The sequence below is a fragment of the Bos grunniens genome, chromosome 4 (genome assembly GCF_055505025.1).
Source record: "Bos grunniens cultivar Pamir isolate PY7600 chromosome 4, Bosgru_T2T1.0, whole genome shotgun sequence".
In the NCBI taxonomy this organism is placed as follows: domain Eukaryota; kingdom Metazoa; phylum Chordata; class Mammalia; order Artiodactyla; family Bovidae; genus Bos; species Bos grunniens.
The window spans coordinates 33491221-33511673 of NC_141168.1; the positions used below are offsets into that span (position 1 = coordinate 33491221).

Here is a 20453-nt window from a genome sequence, read left to right on the forward strand (position 1 = left end):
GTCACCTTGTGCACCAAAAGTAGATCAGAAGCTTGACTGTTTCTTATCCATGTTCATAGGACTGGCATGTCGCCTCTCCTACATTTTAACAGTTTCTTATTTAGCAGCTTTAATATACTGTTTTCCAGGGGGTGTTTTTTAATGTAATTATATGTATTTGTTCCCACTTTATTTTATCCACAGTATTTGTACTCACATAGAAGTTGTTTGACCTCTTTTAAAACAGTTGTAGTCAACACTTGTTCTGTATATGGTCACGTCTGCTTTAGTAAATGGCATACAAACCTTGCTCCTTACCTGCTTCCCCCCCGCCAAGTTTATTTCTCTTCAAAACCTCTGCTCTCAAATTACAGCTGTCTCATTCATTTTAGTTAATCATCTTTATTTTAATATTGAATTATCATTTGTAAGTATAAGAATTTATGAAAGAATCTACTTTAGATGTACAGTGTGCGCCAGAATAACTTTGGCAAGTCCAGACGCGGCTCCTCATGACCAAAGGCCCTCATTTGAATCTAAGCTGTTGGTGAATGAAGACCTAAGAAACCTGAGCTAAGCACGCCTAATTGCCTAAAAGAAACTCCACCAGAAAAAAAATGTATTGTAGCTGGTTGATCTTATTTCTTTGATAATTCAAAAGAATCTTCAAGAAGTATGTGGACTTCTCCCTTAGATTCTTGAAATGTGATCACGAGACACAATTGTCATTTGGCACATGCCCAGAAATACACATCTTTGCATGAGGCACCTGGACATATGTGGCAGGTCTGGTAGAATCAGGCTAATTAACAACACAGGCTTAAACAGGCACCTCATCTGGCAGTGCAGTTAGTTGCCTGATGGTGCTCAGCAGGATCGGGTAGTGCTTTTTATTTTTCTATCCTAATGGTCTGCTGCCCACCTAATTTTGCCTTATTGTCAGTCACTACTTACCGCAGCTTGGGGCCCTCCCAGGAGGCTAAATTATTATCAAAGGATTAGGGAGATGTAGCCTTGCAGCTCTGACATTTCTGATTACTTGTCTATGCCAGAACACTAATTAGCTGTGACTAATTAAGAAAAATGTTCCTGCCATAGAAAACCATTTAAAAGAACTAAAAAGTAGAAAAGCAATTCAAAAGCTGAGCAGTGCTCAGATTTTGCTGATGCTCTTTAGATTTCCACCAGAGCCTTAACTCACCTTTAATTGTGCTCAGAATTTAAAAAAAAAAAATCTCACTTGTGAACTGATCTGAGGTTTTTGCTTGAATAGGAGGAAAAAAAAATTGGGGTTGATCACTTAAAATCACTTCACCATGGTAAAACTCTCTCTGATGAATCGAAGATGTCAAAACTTGCATTTTCCTCAAGAAATTTTTCTAAACATCAAATGCATAAATGTGTATTTACTTTCATTCACCCAAGCCAGTGACAGTAACTTAATAGTCATGGAAGAAATCAGAATATTCCCCCTCCTGATTTTATCAAAGATAGTTGAAATAATTACAAGCAACATGTTGAGCAGTTCAAAAGTTATTTAGTATTGATTGCTTGCTGCTTTCACATGGATGATGGTCTGGAAACTCTTGCTTCTCTACACAGAGCCTGGCTTTTCCTCGGTGGCTTTGCATACTTGCACTGCAGCTGGCTCCCAGTGACCTATTAATGAAACTACCCAGGGCTCTCCTGAGACCAGCCATCGCCATCAGTTGGCCAGTGTGATGTTTTCATAGAAATGGTGGCTACCATTCTCCTTCTCTTCAAACCCGACTTCATAAGCAAATGACACATGGCTTTAAAGCCATTTTCTGTGGTGGTTTTTTGATCTCCTCCTCCATCAAACACGTCCTCTGCAAGCCTCCCCTGCAGCCTCATCTACATGGTTGGTGCCATTCACAAGTGAGCACAGAAGTGGCAGCCAAAATGCCACCATTGACTAAGTCCAACTAAAAACAAAGTCTGTGTCAAGAAGCAGCTGTTGTAGTAAACCAACATCATTGTGGCAAAACAGGGTGTTTGTTAAACTCATTGAAAGGAAACTCTATAAACAATTTTCACAGGTACTTACCTAAACTCAAGAGCCCTCAATTTCTTGATCTCAGCCCAGCCCTAAGTAAGACACCATCTAAATTTCACTCTCTTAAAATAGGCAAAATGTTTTATTTGAAATAAAGCAAGTTCTAATCCTTACCTCACCTAAATTCTTCATGCTGTTTTTTAAGCCCATTTCCCCTTTTCTTCTCAGTGGAGAACAAAAAACAGGTAGCCAGCATCTCTAGGGAGTAATCCTTCCTATATATGAAGACTGTTAGTAAGACACCTGTCATCCTTGTCTACTCCAGGATAAATAATCCCTATTTGCTCAACTTTTCATCATAGGCCCCTTTTCTAGCCCTTTAATCTTTTGAGGGGCTGTCCTTTGAAGCTTCTCAAAATGCTCTGTGTCACGCTTAGGCTTTTAGAGTCAGGAATTTGTTATTGTGGTTCAGTCACTAAGTCTTGTCTGACTCTTTGCGACCCCATGGACTGCAGCACGCCAGGCTTCCCTGTCCTTCACTGTCTCCCAGAAGCTTACTCAAACTCATGTCCATCAAGTCGGTGATGCCATCCAACCATTGCATCTTCTGCCACCCCCTTCTCCTCTTGCCTTCAACCTTTCCCAGTAGCAGGGTCTTTTCAGATGAGTCAGTTCTCATCAGGTGGCCAAAGTATTGGAGCTTCAGCTTCAGCATCAGTCCTTCCAATGAATATTTAGGACTGATTTCCTTTAGAAGTGACTGGTTTGATCTCCTTGCAGTCCAGGGGACTCTCAAGAGTCTTCAACACACAGTTCAAAACCATCAGTTCTTTGGCTCTCAGCCTTCTTTATGGTCCAACTCTCACATCCATACATGACTACTGAAGAAACCATAGCTTTAACTAGACAGGCCTTTGTCAGCAAAGTGATATCTCTGCTTTTTAATACGCTGTCTATGTTTGTCATAGCTTTCTCCCAAGGAGCAAGTGTCTTTTAATTTCATGGCTACAATCATCATCTGCAGTGATTTTGGAGCCCAACAAAATAAAGTCTGTTACTTTCTATTGTTTCCCCTTCTATTTGCCAGGAATAGGATGTAGTATTTGAATGTGGCTATACACATTCCTATTTATACATTCTCATGGAAAGTTTTCCCATACTTTTGCTCTACTGATCCTCATAAATTTGGCTCCATATTCTCCCCACATTCCTTGTTGACTTTCTCCTTAGTTCTGGCTTTCCTGATGGCTCAGATGGTAAAGTGTCTGCCTGCAACGTGGGAGACCTGGGTTCAATCCATGAGTCGGGAAGATCTCCTGGAGAAGGAAATGGCAACCCACTCCAGTACTCTTGCCTGGAAAATCCCATGAACAGAGGAGCCTGGTAGCTTACGGTCCATGGGATCGCCAAGAGTCAGACATAACTGAGCGACTTCATTTTCCTTTCCTTTCTCCTTAGTTACTGTCTATTTTATACACATAAAATATATGTTTATTAATGTCAAATTGTTCATTTCATGTTTTGGGTGCATAAGATCTAGAAAACAAATCCAATTGGTCTTTCAATTAGGATGTATAAGAAATGGTGGTAAATATTGAGACTGGAAGGTTAAGCACAGAGACTTCCGTGGTGGCCCATGGTTAAGACTCCACACTTGCAATGCAGATGGCATAGGTTCAATCCTTGGTTAGGGAACTATTAATAAGATCCCACATGCTCCACAGCCAAAAAAATAAAAAAGGTTAGGCATTGGTTTTGTCCCACATCGTTGAGTATCTCTGTCACAATGACTCGGTAGGATTCAAATTACAACTAGTATTTACTTTCTCGAAGCCACATAGTGCTGCTAGAGGCTGAGAATACAATGTTAGGTAAGATAGACCAAGTTCCTGCTCTAATAAGGGAACTTACATTCTTATGGTCAAATGGGTCTTTTGAAAAAGTTAACTTGTACATTAAAATGTTTCACATTTTCATCTACTGAATAGACGTTGTTGTTGTTTTTTCAAATAGTATACCATGGAGAATTAAAATTTAGAAAGCTTTCAAATAGGAGATAGTGATATCTTTAACTTGTTTTTATTTCTCTCTGTTGCAAGTGGATGATTGGAAACCTGCCAGGATGTAGAGCTGATTCAACAGTTGTGCCTAGCTCTAGTGCTTACAATATCAAATGCCATGACGGTGCAACAAGGGCACGCTCTCCCTCTCTACCCTTCAGAGGTTCTCTGCTGAAAACCCAGGCTTATGCCACCTCCCAGGAGGGCTCTTCATGTTCACTCAGACTCAAGTCTGAGTCACAGTGCCACAGCATGGTGGTTCTCGGCCTTTTTTATACACCTCTCACAAGACCAGCAAGCACTAAAGGCCCCAGGACATGTCCTTTAGTGGTGAAAACTCACGAGGCAGCACTGACAGCGCCACACTAGGTAGCCCCACGGCCTTTGATACCCGCCATGAACAGCTACTAATACCCCTGAGCATATGCCAGAAAGGTGGTCCGCTGCATGCATGACAGACTCTGAAAAACCAGTCTGGAGCTGAGCACATCAACCTCTGAGCACATATAATGTTATCATATCCTTGTGTGTAAGAATGTATATGTTGTGTTGTTGGCTTTCAGTTGCTAAGTTGTGTCTGACTGCGATCCCATGAATTGCAGCACTCCAGACTTCCCTGTCCTTCACTATCTCCTGGAGTTTTCTCAAACTCATGTCCATTGAGTCAGTGATGCCATCCAACCATCTCATACTCTTTCATCTCCTTCTCCTCCTGCCTTCAATCTTTCCCAGCAGCAGGGTCTTTTCCAATGAGTTGGCTCTTCATATCAGGTGGCCAAATTATTGGAGCTTCAGCATCAGTCCTTCCAATGAAGTGTTGATTTCCTATATGTGGATACTCTCATATGTACCTAGGCATGGGGGGTTCATTAGTTTACAGTACTTTCTCCTTTACTTAGTTCATCACCTACAATGAAATTAGACTGTCACATTTTCAGTTCTGTTTTAGTCGTGTGTTAAATTTCATTAGCCAATTGCAGTTGTTTACTTTTTGGTGATGCCTGCAACTTTAGCATTCATTAAATTATTTTGCTGTTAATGAAATGTTTCATTCAAGTCAACAGTTCCTCTGGCTCTGATATTATCCTTTGTCTATTGAAAAGCTGCCCTGCCACTATTATATGTGTAACAGTTTATATCTCCAGATATTTTAGAAGCATTCAGTCCCTCAAAAAATATGTAACACATGTTATGTGCTGGACATCCTGCTAAGGTCTAGAGATATTAATAAAAAGACTCGGTTTCTGCCTTATAGATACTCACATCCTGTTGAGGCAGATATAGAGCACATTGTGCAGTATTTCTACAGACACATGTACAGAGATTTAAAGGCAGAAAATATGGGAGCTTCTAATTCTGCCTGGTAAGAGATAGTGTTGGCTTCATAGGAGAAATGATGGTTGAACGGAGTCGTCAATGTCATGAATCTGGCCAATGAAATGTACGTGGGGATAAAAGTCCCAAGAGAGGGATTGACTTACCCAAAACTTGTAGGTATAGAGAAACCCAGTATCTACCAGAGCAGCAGATCACTCATTTCCTGTGAGAGTGTACCATGAGTCAGAGACACAGGGATAACTGTTTATTTCAGTCCCTACAACACTCTGGAAGAGGATCTTTGGAATACTTTTTCCCTATTTTTTATAAGGAAACTGAAGCAAAAAGACTGGCTAACTGTTAATTCTCAGACTGAGGTTTTATCTCAAACTTGTACCATTCAATAGAAATTGCAGGAGTCTAATTTATTTTTATCCAGGTCCTACATTATTGACTTAAATGCAATATTGACCAAACTTTTATATATAGTACTCAAAATGAGTCACTGAACCAAATGAACAGGTCTTATCCCCAAATAAATCATTCACAGTGTATGTCTGCATCCCAAACTAGTACACATACCCTTAAAACTGGGTTGACCACTGTGTTCAGCCAAACCATTGATTAGTCAAAAGATTAGCCCAACCAGTATGCATTCCATCATTTGTCATTAAGTAGGGGAGAGGGAAACAACTGATGATCTGAAATTTTCACTTTGTAATCCCTGGCCGTTTTAGCACCAGGAAGAGAACCGCAGAATAAATTTACAAAGGCACTTGCCTGCTTGATGATAACGAATAATGAAGAATAGTATTGATTTTAATGCTCTTTGTGTAGTGTGAGGATAGATAGGCTAGTTAAGTAATATTACTTTCAGGATATTTTGGGAGAAAGGAAATTTGGAGTTAATAAAATAGAGGTGAGTGGAAAAAAGCTTGTGCAACCCCCAGTTTCTGGAACTTACCCTATTATATAACTTACCCTGTTTTATGATTGAAGAGGGTTGAATGCATCTGGAAGCATCTTAGTTATTACATTCATGCATTTTAAAAAAGAATGGAAGAAAGTACTGAACTTCAAGAGTAGGAAAAATGTTTCATCATTCAACAAGCATTTATTAGGTACCAACTATATGCCAAACCTCCCATGTTTGCACTTCTTACACTTTCTCCTTCTTAACAGACACCATAGTGTTCGTGAACTCTGCTTTGCAGTCTTCCTCACAGAACTAAGAGAAGCTCATAGAGCTTCCCTGGTGGCTCAGAGGTTAAAGCGTCTGCCTGCAAAGTGGGAGATCTGGGTTCGATCCCTGGGTCGGAAAGATCCCCTGGAGAAGGAAATGGCAACCCACTCTAGTATTCTTGCCTGGAGAATCCCATGGACAGAGGAGCCTGGTAGGCTATAGTCCACGGGGTCGCAAAGAGTCGGGCACGACTGAGTGACTTCACTTTCACTTTCATCGAACTAAAAAATGAAAATTGCCCTAAATGTGAGTTTATTGAACACGGAAGGGGGAAAAAGCATGAGTCAAGTTCTTCTATGTTCTGTATTTAAAAAATAAGAAAACTGTACATATAGATTGAATCCCTTCATGAATGAACTAGGATCTTCTTTCCACATTGTTTTGTTGCAGTGAAAAAAGATTTTCTCAGTATTCCTAAGTTTTAGAGTATATGGCACTTTAAAAGCATTCGAGTATATGGCACTTAAGAAGAAAACATGTGGGAAATGCATAGCACAAGAGCCAGTTGGTTAGTTATCCTAACAGAGTCTGGTTCTTCAAAAAATTTATTATATTGTGTAATTACATTGTCAGGTGTACAAATACCTTTGGTAATGTAGATTACACTAACTTGTAAGAAAATGTGATGGACTTCTTTGGAACAATAAGCTTCTCCTATATTATTTCATAATTCTGCATCATAACCATGAGGGAGCACCAGGAATGATAGAGCTATTTTCTTAGTTGTCTGCTACAAATACCAAACTGTTCTGAAAAAATCAGAGACTTCATTGATGAAACACACTGTTTCATAGAAGGAAATGGAATAACCTGATAGTCATGAGCACAGACTTTGAAGCATAGATATAAGATGAATCTTAACCCTGCCACTTATATAAACTTAAATAAGTAAATTATTTAACCTAAACTCAGTTTTCTACCTCTGTGAGTTCAGTTTCCATGCAAAATGAAAATAAGAACCATCTCATCACAGTTGGTATAAGAATCAAATGAAAATTGAACTGATGCACTTGAACTTCCCATGGAGGCATTTAAAAAAAAAAAAACGGATACTTTTATAGTCAGATTATTATTATATATTATATAAAATATTATAGGTAGCATTATTAATATAAAATCATAGTAATGCTTCAGAGTTCTTAATAAATTCCATTTATTCTTCTTTATATTTTATTGTTTCATTTTTGTAGAATATCTATTCTTCATTAAAAGGCCAAAATGAATAAGTTTAAAACAAAATAACATCTAACAGAAACATCTATAATTCTAGACTTGCATATTTGGATGAACAAAGCTATATTTAACCAGCATTTTAAAAAAAAGACAATTTGGCTTTTCCCTTCCGTTCATTTTTAGGAGAATCACAAGCTGCATGGTTTCTAATCACGCCCTTTTCTTTGATAGTTAAATCTAATCTCAAAGTATTTCTGGAGAGTATAAGAATCTTATTGTAAAGCTAGATTCATCTCAGCTGCCCTTCATAACCCAGATGAGAAAACCGAGGCCTACAGAAAGCAAGAGGCTCAGTCAGGTGAATGGTAGCCTCACAGGGCTTCCGCGTACTCAGTCCCCGAAGCTTCTGTGTTGATGATGTCCTTCTCTGGTGTGTTCATGACCAGCCCTCAGCGGCTAAGTCCTCCTGCATGCCTCTGGGTCCAGCTGGTTGATAGATGTAGATTGGGTTGAACACTTCCTATATTCTAAACCTAATAGACTGGTTTCAGTTTTCCTTAAATAGAGCCCTTAATCCTATTCCAAACCAACAAAAAATCCACACTTTAGACTTTCAAAATGCTTGTGCTTTGAGGATCTATTTTGTGGAGCCAAATATAATTGTTTCTGGGGGATGCCTTGAATAGAGGGGGGAAGGATGGAATTATTACACCAAAAGTACATTTTAGTGTTAAGAAATGAGAAGTGAGTGACTACAAATTTAATTATGTCAAACAGATGTACTGTGGACCAAAGGAGCACTCCATGTATAAAGAAGCATTTATATTTACTTTTTAATGTAGTGGTGAACTGTAAGGTATTCACTTTTCTAAATATTTTGTAGCCCTCTAAAGCCACAACATGATCTTAAAGGATGCTTTATATTTATCAGATTTTTCAAAACCTTCACCTTTTCAAAACTGTTATTTGTTCTTTTATTCAATTCATCTTAACATTTAAGAGGTACATACTTCCTCAGATGAGATTTTCTAGATGGTATTTCATTTCAACACAGTGACTTGACTCTGATAAAAACAGACAGCTTCTCTTGAAATAAATGAAGAAATACATACATACTGTGGAAATTTAGCCATTCCATATCTGGGGGCACTAAAAAGTATTGGTTGTGGGTTTTTTTTTTTTTTTTTCCTCTGTTGTTCACCTATTGCGACGAGACTAGCTGGAGAAGAATGAAAATATATCAATTAGTTGTACCAATTCATAATCAATAAAAAAGCTAAACACTTAAGCAGAAAATAGATCACAGATTTGTTCCCCAGCAAAGCACTTATTTTTACCCAGCCATCATCATCAGAAGCCGCATTATGACAAATGATTTGCTCGAAGCCGCCGTAATACATGGACCCTATGGGGTCCTATGATTCAGATTTAGGAATATCAGCCCCAGAGGGTCTGAAGACATTGTGCATTAGTATGTATTGAGACCTCATTCCAGGTGGCAAGCGGCTGGACTTTCTTAAAAAGAAAAATATATAAAACTTCCAAAATAAAGGTAGAGTGCTTATTTCCAAGCAAGAAGTGTTATATTGCATTGAATCCTCTTGCCTCCAAATGTTATAAATTAGGCAGAAAAGGGAGCCGCGCATATTTAATATATTTGTTTTGTATTTCCACTAGTCAAGGGAATAATGAAATTCCTTAACTACTTCTCTTTAACTTGCATGAAGAAAGCACGGTGTGTTGCTAAATCTCTTTTCAACCAGCACTGCCGAGAAACAACTTTAATCCTTGTTAGAAAATTGCCGAGTCTGGGACTGACAAAGAGCTCATGCTTGTTCCATTGTTAGTGCTCCCCGGCCCCAAGAGCAGCGCCCTTTACAGCTGCGTGGATCCCGCCCGGCTCAGCTGCACTATTTAGGAGACGAGGTTTGTCAATTTCTATTGACAATGGAGAGAGTTTTTCAGGGCCTGTAGCAGTGCTGACACAGTTGGGGATCAATGCCAGCCATTCAGAATGCACCCTCTTTCATTGCTGTGGTTTGTTAATTCAAGACTAAAGGTCCACTGAGGGGGTTCAGGGTGTTTAAGAAAGCTGATGAACTGTTTAAGAAAGCTGATGAACTGCAAGCGTTTATAGCCCTGGTGTGGCAATTTCCATAGTCAGTGGCAACTCCTGGCACTAAGGGAGCTGTGTCCTTGTTGACCCTCTTGTTATTAAAAATGCACAAGTGCTGCGCTTCTCAATATTTCAACACTCTTTCATTGTCAATACCACCTTCTGAGCCCTTCAGCTTGTTGCTTGCTCTAAAGATCTTCTTAGATTGGGTTTGAAAACTTCACCTTAAACACTAGATTAGACTGATGTTCTGTTTTCCGTGCTCCTGTTGATTTGTTGAACCTTCCCAGGGCTGGAAAGCAAGTAGCAGCTTGATGGGGAGACGGGCCGCTAATATGATTTACCAGTCTACAGTCATGCACAATAAGTGTGAATAAATACAGGGGTCTCACAGAGTCAACCCTAGCCTTTCCTTTCCTTTTATTTTTGCTTTAAAAGAGATATCTCAAGAAAATGAAGTGAGTAATGCATGCCCTTACAGGAGTTGAATGAACCACAAAAAGAAAAAAAAAAACACATATTTTTTGTTAAAGTGGTAGGCTGCTGGCATGGATTGATGGAGGGGGAGAAAAATAGTGCAGAATATACACTTACTGCTTTATTCTTAAGTAGACCAAGCAGAGAATAAAGCAGTAATGCCATACCCATGACTTGAGTGCAGGCTCCAGCGCCCCTTCGTTGTCATCCCCTGAAAGGAAAAGTGAATAGTCAACCAAGTTGCTTTATAAAATTAACTTTTCCAAACTGAAAGCACATTTTCTAACAGTCATACTTCACTGCACATCCACCCCTTTCAAATTTTTTTTTCTTTGTTTTGGGGGATTGGTTTGCTTCAGTAGAGCGGGTGGGTGGGTGAGGGGAATGAAGCTAACTTACCTTTGAATTTTTTCTCAAAATGGAAAAAAAAAATGGGACCTATCATCCTCCACCCAAAAGAAGAACATTTCTATTCGAGCTCAAGAAATAGGGAAATGCTACTGACATTTTTTGGGGGGGGAGGGGGGTGTGTTTCACCATATACAAGAAAGAAGCAAAAAAAAAAAAAAAAAGAAGCAGTCCCAGTGAGGTTTTTTTTGGTTTGTTAGCTTAGTCTTCATAACACCATAAACTCCAAGCTAAGCTGCTTATTTCTCTTCATTTGCTTGCTTTCGCTGAAGTTCTTCAAAATGCTTTGACTTAGGAATTAAAATTATGCATGATTAGTGGATGAAATCATTTCCCTTATAGAATGTTCCTTGTAGAATAATTTGTTTGCCTTTAAAGCAAGATGATGATAAAGTGGCTTAAGCATTTTATTAACATTAATTCTTTTTCTCTGATTTTATAGTTAACTTTAGATATTTGATTTCCAAATTATTCTTCTTTAAAATTACAATTTTGGCATTATGTTACAGAAGGTATATTAATAATAAGTTTCTGTGTTATATTAGATGTCCCTTCAATTATCACTTAATCATAAGTATCATTTACATGTAATAGAAAAATGAAGTTACATTAATTTTAAATTATCTGTGGATTTTTTAAGAACATAAGATGCGTAAGGAGTAATTTTAAGAAAGTATTTTCATTTATCTCAAATTCATACAACTTACCACATATATAGTAACTTTACAGTCTGACACCCAGATTATTGCGTATGTTATAAACTTAGTACAATATATCATATTTTGTCCCCCAACTAAATTACCCCTTGAAGAAGCGCTATAATTTAAGAGTCATAACCATTACGGCTACATTTTAGCTTTCAAGTTACTTGGAGAGTGGAGTCGAGGTAAGAGTGTTACGTTACTACAGTATACTCATATTCAACATCACCAATACCTCTGAGTGTTTGCTTGCATTAAAATAGAACTCAAGAAGTTGAGGCTATCATTTAAAATAAGAAAGTAGAGGATTTAAATATCAGATACTAATCTATTAAGATTTAATATGTCAGCTGAAGTACTAAATTTATTTGTTTTTTAAGAATTTAGGATTATCTTGTTATATAAAACTTGTATCTGATACCTTTACACGTTCTGAAAGTTAGGAAAGTAATCATTAGGAAAAAGCAAAATTGGGTACATGAATAACAGGTTTTAAAAAAACCTTAGCCCATCTCACAGTTTAAAAACTGGAATGGTCATTCATCCATTTGATATCACAGTATTCAATAGACCAGTTATTCATTTTTCAAATAGCTCATCTCATTTTATGCATGTGTGTCCAGTATATCTACCGATTATAAGAAATAAGTCTGATGAAATCTTAAACCAATTCATTTTTACATTGGGCTTAAACGACCATTCCTTACACTAAATTTTGTTAGAACATGTTATAAAATACAAGTCCAGGTGAATTTCAGACTTACATCACTTGAGACTTCTTTTAGAAATTTGAATTTACTGCTTTATTGTGGAAGAAATATGAAGAATTTTTCTGTTTGAATACCTAACATATGCACACGCATATGTGATCTGTGGTGTCACTGTTTTTGTATATTCAAGCAAGGCACAAAATCCCTTCTCTCTCAAAGACTCTTTCGTCACTTCCTAAATGCTCCGTGGCCATTGATATTTCTCGCACTTATCTGGATGAATAGCATTATTTTCTTACAGTATTACCTAAACCTAGCTCTGGCATATGAGTACCAATTCCCTTAAAATGCCATCACTAATGGCAGATTGCCTTTTCTTGAAAATGGAAACAAAATTTCTTCTTTGACAATAGTCACAGACATGATATAGGAGCAAGAAAGTACATTAGAGGAGAATTTCAGTTTTCCCAAGAGAGTTTTTATAAACAGAAAACATGAACCCTCCGAAAACACTTGCAAAATGAAACAGATTGTTTTCTTTTATAATTTGGTCAACTGACATGTGTTTTTGTAATTCTTATAAGACACAAGAATTCCATCCTGATAACATTCCTTTCTAAGATCTGAAATCTTTATTTTAGGTGGTTTTAAGCCATCTTGGCAAATCCTTAACAACCAGTTATAGATAAAGGTGTTTTGGGGGATTAGAGGTTAGTAAACTGTAGATGTTTTTTGCTATCCCTCCTTTAAAATGCTGTTTCTAGGTATTGCCTACATGCATTATGACATCTACTGATTTTTACATAACCTAGAGATTAATGGGAAATTTCCCTTTGAAAATAATTTACCCATTTTTTTTCCTGCTGCTTGGCAGTCCATTCACTCCCATATTATGTATTTAGTACCCATTGTTACCTATAAATTACAAAGCAGGCTGCTAGGCTGCAAATGCAAAAATACTGTTTCCCATGAATATGTTGCAACTGAAAGACTGTAATGTTAATTCATATAAAGAATAGCCTGGGTCAACTTAGCAGATTTTCTAGCAAAACATACAATTCTGTTAAAAGAAAATTATAGCATTATTGACTTCAAGTGCTGATCTGTGGTCATTTTGGAGTGTTTCATTACCCCCTCATTACCGAATCTGTTAAATAAGTACTGCAGAGGTTGTTTTCTTGTTTTGTTCTCCTGCCTTCTGCCCCCATCCTTCTTTGCAGCAATGGTACAGCAGCTCCATGAAAGTCATCTGTGTGTGGCTGGCTGATAGATTAGACCTTCAGCTTCATATTTACCAACTGAAGACACTCATCAAGATCGTGAAGGTAAACAAAATGTGTTGAGACGTGAATTGCCCACCAAGCTATAAAGAATAATGGCAAGATATTGACATATAAGAAAATCATATTTAATAGAACCGAGTGGATGTAAGTACTTTAAAAACATCACTGTTGACAATGATGCACTGCTGCTTATTCCATTTTCAGTGAGACTACGAAATCGTGTTTCCACTAGTAAAAAGTATTTTGTTACCATAAAGGAATCACATTTTAAGATAATATACATAAAGCCCCTACCATATTTACCTAAATGTAGTAAGTCCATAATAATTTTGTATTAATTATCTTAGGTACAGCAGTGTTTTTTCCTCATACATTTCCTTCGCATTTATTAATACATCATTAGAAGGATTTTTAATTATATTTGCCCCTAGGACAAGGAGAATCTCCATTATTTTTGTAATATCCTGATATGAAAGTAAAACATTGTCACTGCCTGAATTCTTTTGGAAGCATACCCCAATATGTGAGAGATGATCAGTGTGAGTATTGGGGACCATCCATAACCACCAACGGATGTAATCTCGGTTCACCAAGGCTGTCTTGACTTATGCTTTTCAAGAGTATACTTAGGAGGGACTTTAAGATAATATCTTATTCACACCTTTAAAACTCACATGATTTTTCACACCTTATAAATTCTAGTAGAAATGCAGAATATACAACAGATATAACTTTTTCTTAAAATTGAGACAAATTCTACATTTTGGCCAAAAACAACTCTAAGCTATTGCAAATCAGCGGTTCTGGGCTACAATCCTTGGGGTCGCAGAGAGTCAGGCACAGCTGAACGGCTAACACTTTCACTTCACTCTCATATATTTATATATATGTGTGTGTGCCTATATATTTGCATGTATCTTTATGCACACATATACATATGTATGTATATTCATATGTGTATATGTACATACACACATCTAGGCAGTGGTTCTGACAATGTCATTCCTGATATAACATTACCAGCATCACCTGAGAACTTAGACATGCAAATTCTTGGGCTCCACCCCAGATCAACTGAATCAGAGTGTCTGAGAGTGGTGCCTGGCCATCTGCACATGAACAAGCCCTCCAGAGGATTCTGATAGATGATAAACTTTGAGAAGAACCATTGTATCACATTGTTAAAAGTTTTATTCATATTAAAATATTTTCCACCATTCTCTTGGTTCCTGCAATCTCATTAGATTGCAGATTCTTTTGTACCATAGACACAGAAGTTATCATAGATTAAAGTACCCACCAAGACGAAAGTTCTAAAGTCAGAAATTGGCAAATCTGCTAGAACAGAACCAGACCTATGATGTCACAGTGATAGCAATCATGATTAGTCATAAACAGCAAGTAAAATTATAGCCATCCAGTAAGTTTTATACACTAAACACATTCCATTTCAATCAACAAACTACCTTTGATCTAGAACACTTTTTACCAGGTGTTATTTATTTTATAAAAAACCTGAAAACGCACCACAAATATGTTCATATTTGCTTTAGCTCCTCTATGATTTCTTCCTTGTTTCTACAAACGTGACTTGGAGAGCTTTCAAATGAAGTTTGTTTTTCATAAAAGAGAATCAGAATAATCTGTGTTTATGTTGTAAATATATGTACATGTTAAGACTGCAGTCAATAATGTGACTAATATTAGGATTAGCTTAGGATCAGCTAATATCCCTTAGGATCAGCCATATTTTCAAGCTAATATCTACTGTATTCAGAATGTCAGAAATTACAAACTCAGGTAACTGATACTAGATAGGTTGGTAAGCTCTTGTTTTTAGAATAAGAATCTGCATGTTTTATTAACCCATCATTTTTTCTTTCAAAGTCGTTCCTATTCTAATGTCCACTAGTCATTCACATAGTTAGCAGGAAAAATGATTAATAATTTTGTTAATTATAGGGTGACATTTCCATTTTATTCTAAGTCAATCTATCTTTTTTTTTAATCTTATTTTAATATAGTGTTCATTATGGCTACCAGCAATCAAGACTGACAAATATGAGATTAAAATTTCATGTATATATGTTTGACTTTCCAGGTATTATTTTTCACAAGCAGGCCCCCAAACTCAGTCAATACTTTCTTGGGCTGATGCATTTAATCAAGTCCTAGTGTTTTATTTAATAATTAAAAGTGATTATCTTTACAATAAAAATTAGGATGAATTAATTTACTATTCTAGTTATTTTTTTTCTACTTTGAATATAAGCAGACACTAGCCAATTTCATACACAGATTCATCACTCTTTGGAGCCTATATAGTTATAATGTTCATTTTCCAGTGAATTTACACAGCTATTAAACAGCACATGTACAGAGGTGTGCAGGCTCTGAGTAGGCTGTCCTTCCATCCACATCACATAGACTGGACCTGCCTGTTACAGCAGAGTAGTACATTCTACTCAGAGCCCAGCTACTAGACCCTAGAAACCTGGTTCTCACAAGCATTGTCATTCTTCTGTGCCCATGGAGACCCAGATGCCATCAAAATGTATATGATACCCAACTGCCCCACAAAGACACCTAGACAGCCATTGGTTCATTCGTGTTGCTCACTAAGAAAAAACAAATTGCAATAAAATTTTCACAGAAGATGTAGGACTAAGAAATTAACAAAGTTGTAATATCAGAATGATTGACTTGAGGAAGGGTAAAATAGAATCCTCAAATAAAATGGCTGATGGATTGCTGATCTCCCTAGAGGCCATTTGACATTTTGAAGCAGTTAACATAAATGAGCTGCCTCTTTTACCAGGAGAAAAGACAACAAGTGAGCAGCACCCCGCGGCAGGCACTTGTCTTAAGTAAGAGCCAAGCAGACCTTCTTGGCAGCCACAGAGGATCTCTACGTGTCAATAACATTTTATGAATTCTAAAAAGAGAGAGAGAGATTGCAAGGGTTCCTGCCCTGCAGTTCCCCTAATGGCTTATCACTTCCTAATAAAATAAGGAAGCAGAATCCAATTTTATACAAACTACAAAGCCTTTAATATGGCAAATCCACACTATAGCTCTGTCCTAGCCAACTTATTGATAATTAGAGTAAATGTAAAGAAAGCCATTCCAATAAAATAAGAAAGTAGGACTCACAAACTCAGTATATAATTGTCAGTGGAACAATAATACCTTATTTCAGATGCTTTATCTGTAGATGAATATTTTGTATGCTTGATATATTTTTAACCTGTTAGACCGTTGTTAGAGGCTTGAACACAAATCTCTTATGTAGCAATACCATGTAAACTAGTTACCAGATTTTCTAGACAAAATTGACCTAACAGAGTTACTTTGTGGGTTCTGGAGCAAATTACATAAATTTTGGTGTGAAATATCACCATAGTAATAATAAGGTTTAATGGTTTAGAGGGCTTCCCTAGTGGCACAGAATGGTTTAGAAAGAGACAATGAGGATGGTAGGTTTTGTGTGTCTTAATATAAAATATTAAAATCAAATTAGAATCATTTTGGTCATCTAAAGAAAAACACTAAACTCTTTTTGCTGTTGAGATGCTGACCTCAGATACAGTCCGTGTTCCTCACAGTTCAGTTTATTTTTTGGACATGTGGTAGACTTTTCAAATATGCATTTTATTTATGACAAGAGAATATCACTTCTGAAATGTGAATGATACTATAGGGCATAAATCAAATCCTAGATGACAAGAAGATAAACTGTGAAAATACCAATGACCCCACTACCTGGTAATGGTTCTGCTCCTTCCCCGAAGTTCATAGACCAGGTGTGTATATGCAGGGGCTTAAGATGCCATCCATCAGCACTTCCGCCCTCAAGTGAATAAGCACCTTCAGCTCAACTGTCTGAATATTATATTTTCCTTCTAATTGTGTTGAGTGAAATCAGGCAACCCATAATGTTTCAGCTATTGGAGTTGTTACATTGGGCCAGAAAGTATAACATTCCTTCTTCTTCTTTGACTTTTTTCTTCTACTAACTGCAACCTCCAAAAAAGTGACTTTTAGCAATCATTTAGAACAAAAAACTGGCACATGCATATGTACTGATACTCTGGGACAGTCCATTGAAACCTGGCTGTTTAGTATTCTAAATCTAACATAGGACAGAAAAAAAAACTTTAAAGATATTTAGCATTTTAATGGAGAAGGCAATGGCACCCCACTCCAGTACTCTTGCCTGGAGAATCCCATGGACGGAGGAGCCTGGTAGGCGGCAGTCCATGGAGTCGCACAGAGTCGGACACAACTGAGTGACTTCACTTTCACTTTTCACTTTCATGCATTGGAGAAGGAAATGGCAACCCACTCCAGTATTCTTGCCTGGAGAATCCCAGGGACAGGGAAGCCTGGTGGGCTGCTGTCTATGGGGTCGCACAGAGTCGAACACGACTGAAGTGACTTAGCAGCAGCAGCATTTTAGTGGCCTTGGAAGTGTTTCTGTAGAATCCCCCATTCAACTGACTACAACTTTAAAAATCAATAGTAAAATGCCAGCTTTGTTTAGTCATAAAAAAGTCACATGTGAAGAAAGTCTCACTTAAGGGGAAAAGTAAAATGAGGAAAATTCTATAGTTTACATATCTTAAGAGCCACAGAAATCAGAGTTGTGTAGTTATTTCTGTTGTTAAGAAGCACTGTATAAACAATAAAATGGTATTTGTTCTATTTTTGACACATAATACACCAAATAATTTACTGTTTCACAAAAGTGTAAATATGTCTTTCATTAGCCAACCAAAGGAAGCTTAATGCTGGAATTTAGCACTTCACATTCCAAGGCAATTTCAGAAGGGCAAAATTCATAGGGACATTTAGGTGCTCACAGAGTTTTACCCAGTATACATATAAATAAACTTTATAATTCACAAATGCTAAAAATGCAGACTTATTTTAGTGATAATAGGGTTAATCCTCTTCCCTCCACAAACACCCCAAAACCTAATGCAGTTTATAAAATGTATTTTTGAATCCTCAGTTGAAAAACTAACAATTCCTTCAGATTGAAAATGTACATAAGTATTTATCATTTTACTTTTGTTACAGGTTATTCAAATAGTAAATGTTGTGCAGTTAGTAATATATTGGTTAAAAAAGCTCATTTGTCATCTGACAGTCACAACATTTTGATCTACTCAGAGTGATTCTAGTTTGAATAGCATTATCAGAAGTCTCTCATTTCATTTTCTCCCTGGAACTACACCTATAGGATGACTGGCATGGGCAACTACAATCTGAATCCATTAGTGAATTGTACCAGATCATTTTTGAAATGCCAGCTGAGTATATATACATTTAGACATACACATATACATCCACAGGGGCTTCCCAGGTGGCGCTAGTGGTAAAGAACCCGTCTGCCAATGCAAGAGACATAAGAGACGCAGGTTCAATCCCTGAGTCAGGAAAATCTTTGGAGGAGGACAGGGCAACCCACTCCAGTATTCTTGCCTGGAGAATCCCATGGATAGAGGAGCCTGGCAGGCTACGGTCCATTGGGTCGCAAAGAGTCAGACACAACTCAAGCAACTTAGCACACATGCACGCATATACATCCATACATATAATCTGTAAGGGATCTAAGTGGTTTCTCTCTCCTTCATCCAGAAAACCTATAGGGACTTCCGACTGCAGGGTGTGCTGGAAGTCACCCTGAACAGTAAGACCTATGACACCCTACACAGACGTTTAACGGTAGAGGAGGCTACAGCTTCTGTTTCAGAAGGAGGAGGACTTCAGGGCATCACGATGAAAGACAGTGATGAAGAAGAAGAAGGCTGATGACACGCAGCTCTGCAGAAGGAAGGAGGACCTTGACTTTATTTTGTACTTGTTCTTGTAATTACACTGATTGTTTGGACCAAATATAAATGCTTGTATTTCACGCTACATTTAAAAAGTTAATGTGGAATTAGAGTTAAAGGAGAAAATGCAAGTATTTTTTTAAAAAAAAAAACAGCCTTTTTTTGTGTAGCTTGATCTAAAATGATGACCTTTGGCTGGCTCTGTGATTGGAACATGAATCTTTTTTTGAAGAAGATTTGACCTTTGTTTTCTGTAATAACATCAAAGTCATGTCCTGTGTTGTGAAGTGAGATATGTATTTCTCATGATAAAACATTGTGAGAATAAGCCACTTCTAATCACTGTGCCAGTCCCATCTTACGTACCCTTGTTAAAATGGCGTGTACTTGACAGTTTATCATTTATGTGCAAGGTTTGTCTCCTAGTCAAATTATCATTGTTGTGATGTGTAACCTTGGCTCTTAGCACTCCAAATTGGTCTGCAGGTGTATTCCTGGGCTTAAAGGATTGCCAAACCCAAATATAGACTAGATTATCCAATGGACTTGTGTCTTGTTCCATTCTGAATATGTCTTCTCTCAAGTATAAAAAAAAATCTCAAAGTGTGGGTAATAAACGTGCTGCCTTCAACATACCATGTTCTACTTCTCAGTGTAACAGCTTGCAGGCAATGGAAGTCTGCTTGGCCCTAACCACCTCTGTATTTATTAGGATTGTATAAATTAAATGCAGTAAAAAAATGTTAGCAGTATTACAAACATCTCAACAGTTGGCTCTGTGTTTTTATTTTGTTTATTTATAATCAAATGAGTATGAGATATTAACACTGCTTTCCACCTAGTAGACACACACTTGTTCAAAGAACTAGTTACTATGACAGCACATTTCCATAGCAAAGGTAATGTTGACTACATACTCATATATTATGTATTACTAGTTAACATTATCAATTAGTGTTAATAATGAGTAATACTAGAAATGCAAATAATGTTAACTAGCAATTGACATTTAATTAACTTTTTTCTTCCTCCAAAATATTTTCTGGCTATAATTTTGAAGTACTATTTATCTTTGATTTTTTTTTTTCAAAAATATGTCAGCATTCATTCATAAGTAATTTCTAAATTT

General features: G+C 37.2%; 1 protein-coding gene across 22 annotated transcripts in view; it reads left to right on the forward strand.

Moving 5' to 3' along the window:
• The window catches only part of CADPS2 (calcium dependent secretion activator 2), a 583251-nt gene extending 563160 nt beyond the window's left edge, over positions 1–20091 (forward strand). For all 22 annotated transcript variants that reach the window (XM_086395851.1, XM_086395848.1, XM_086395849.1 and 19 more), the window contains 2 exons: positions 13422–13526; positions 19128–20091. In XM_086395851.1, coding sequence (XP_086251977.1) covers positions 13422–13526; positions 19128–19301 — 279 coding nt within the window. In that variant the 3' untranslated portion in view covers positions 19302–20091. The remainder of the gene's footprint in view (positions 1–13421; positions 13527–19127) is intronic.
• The last annotated feature ends 362 nt before the right edge of the window (positions 20092–20453 follow it).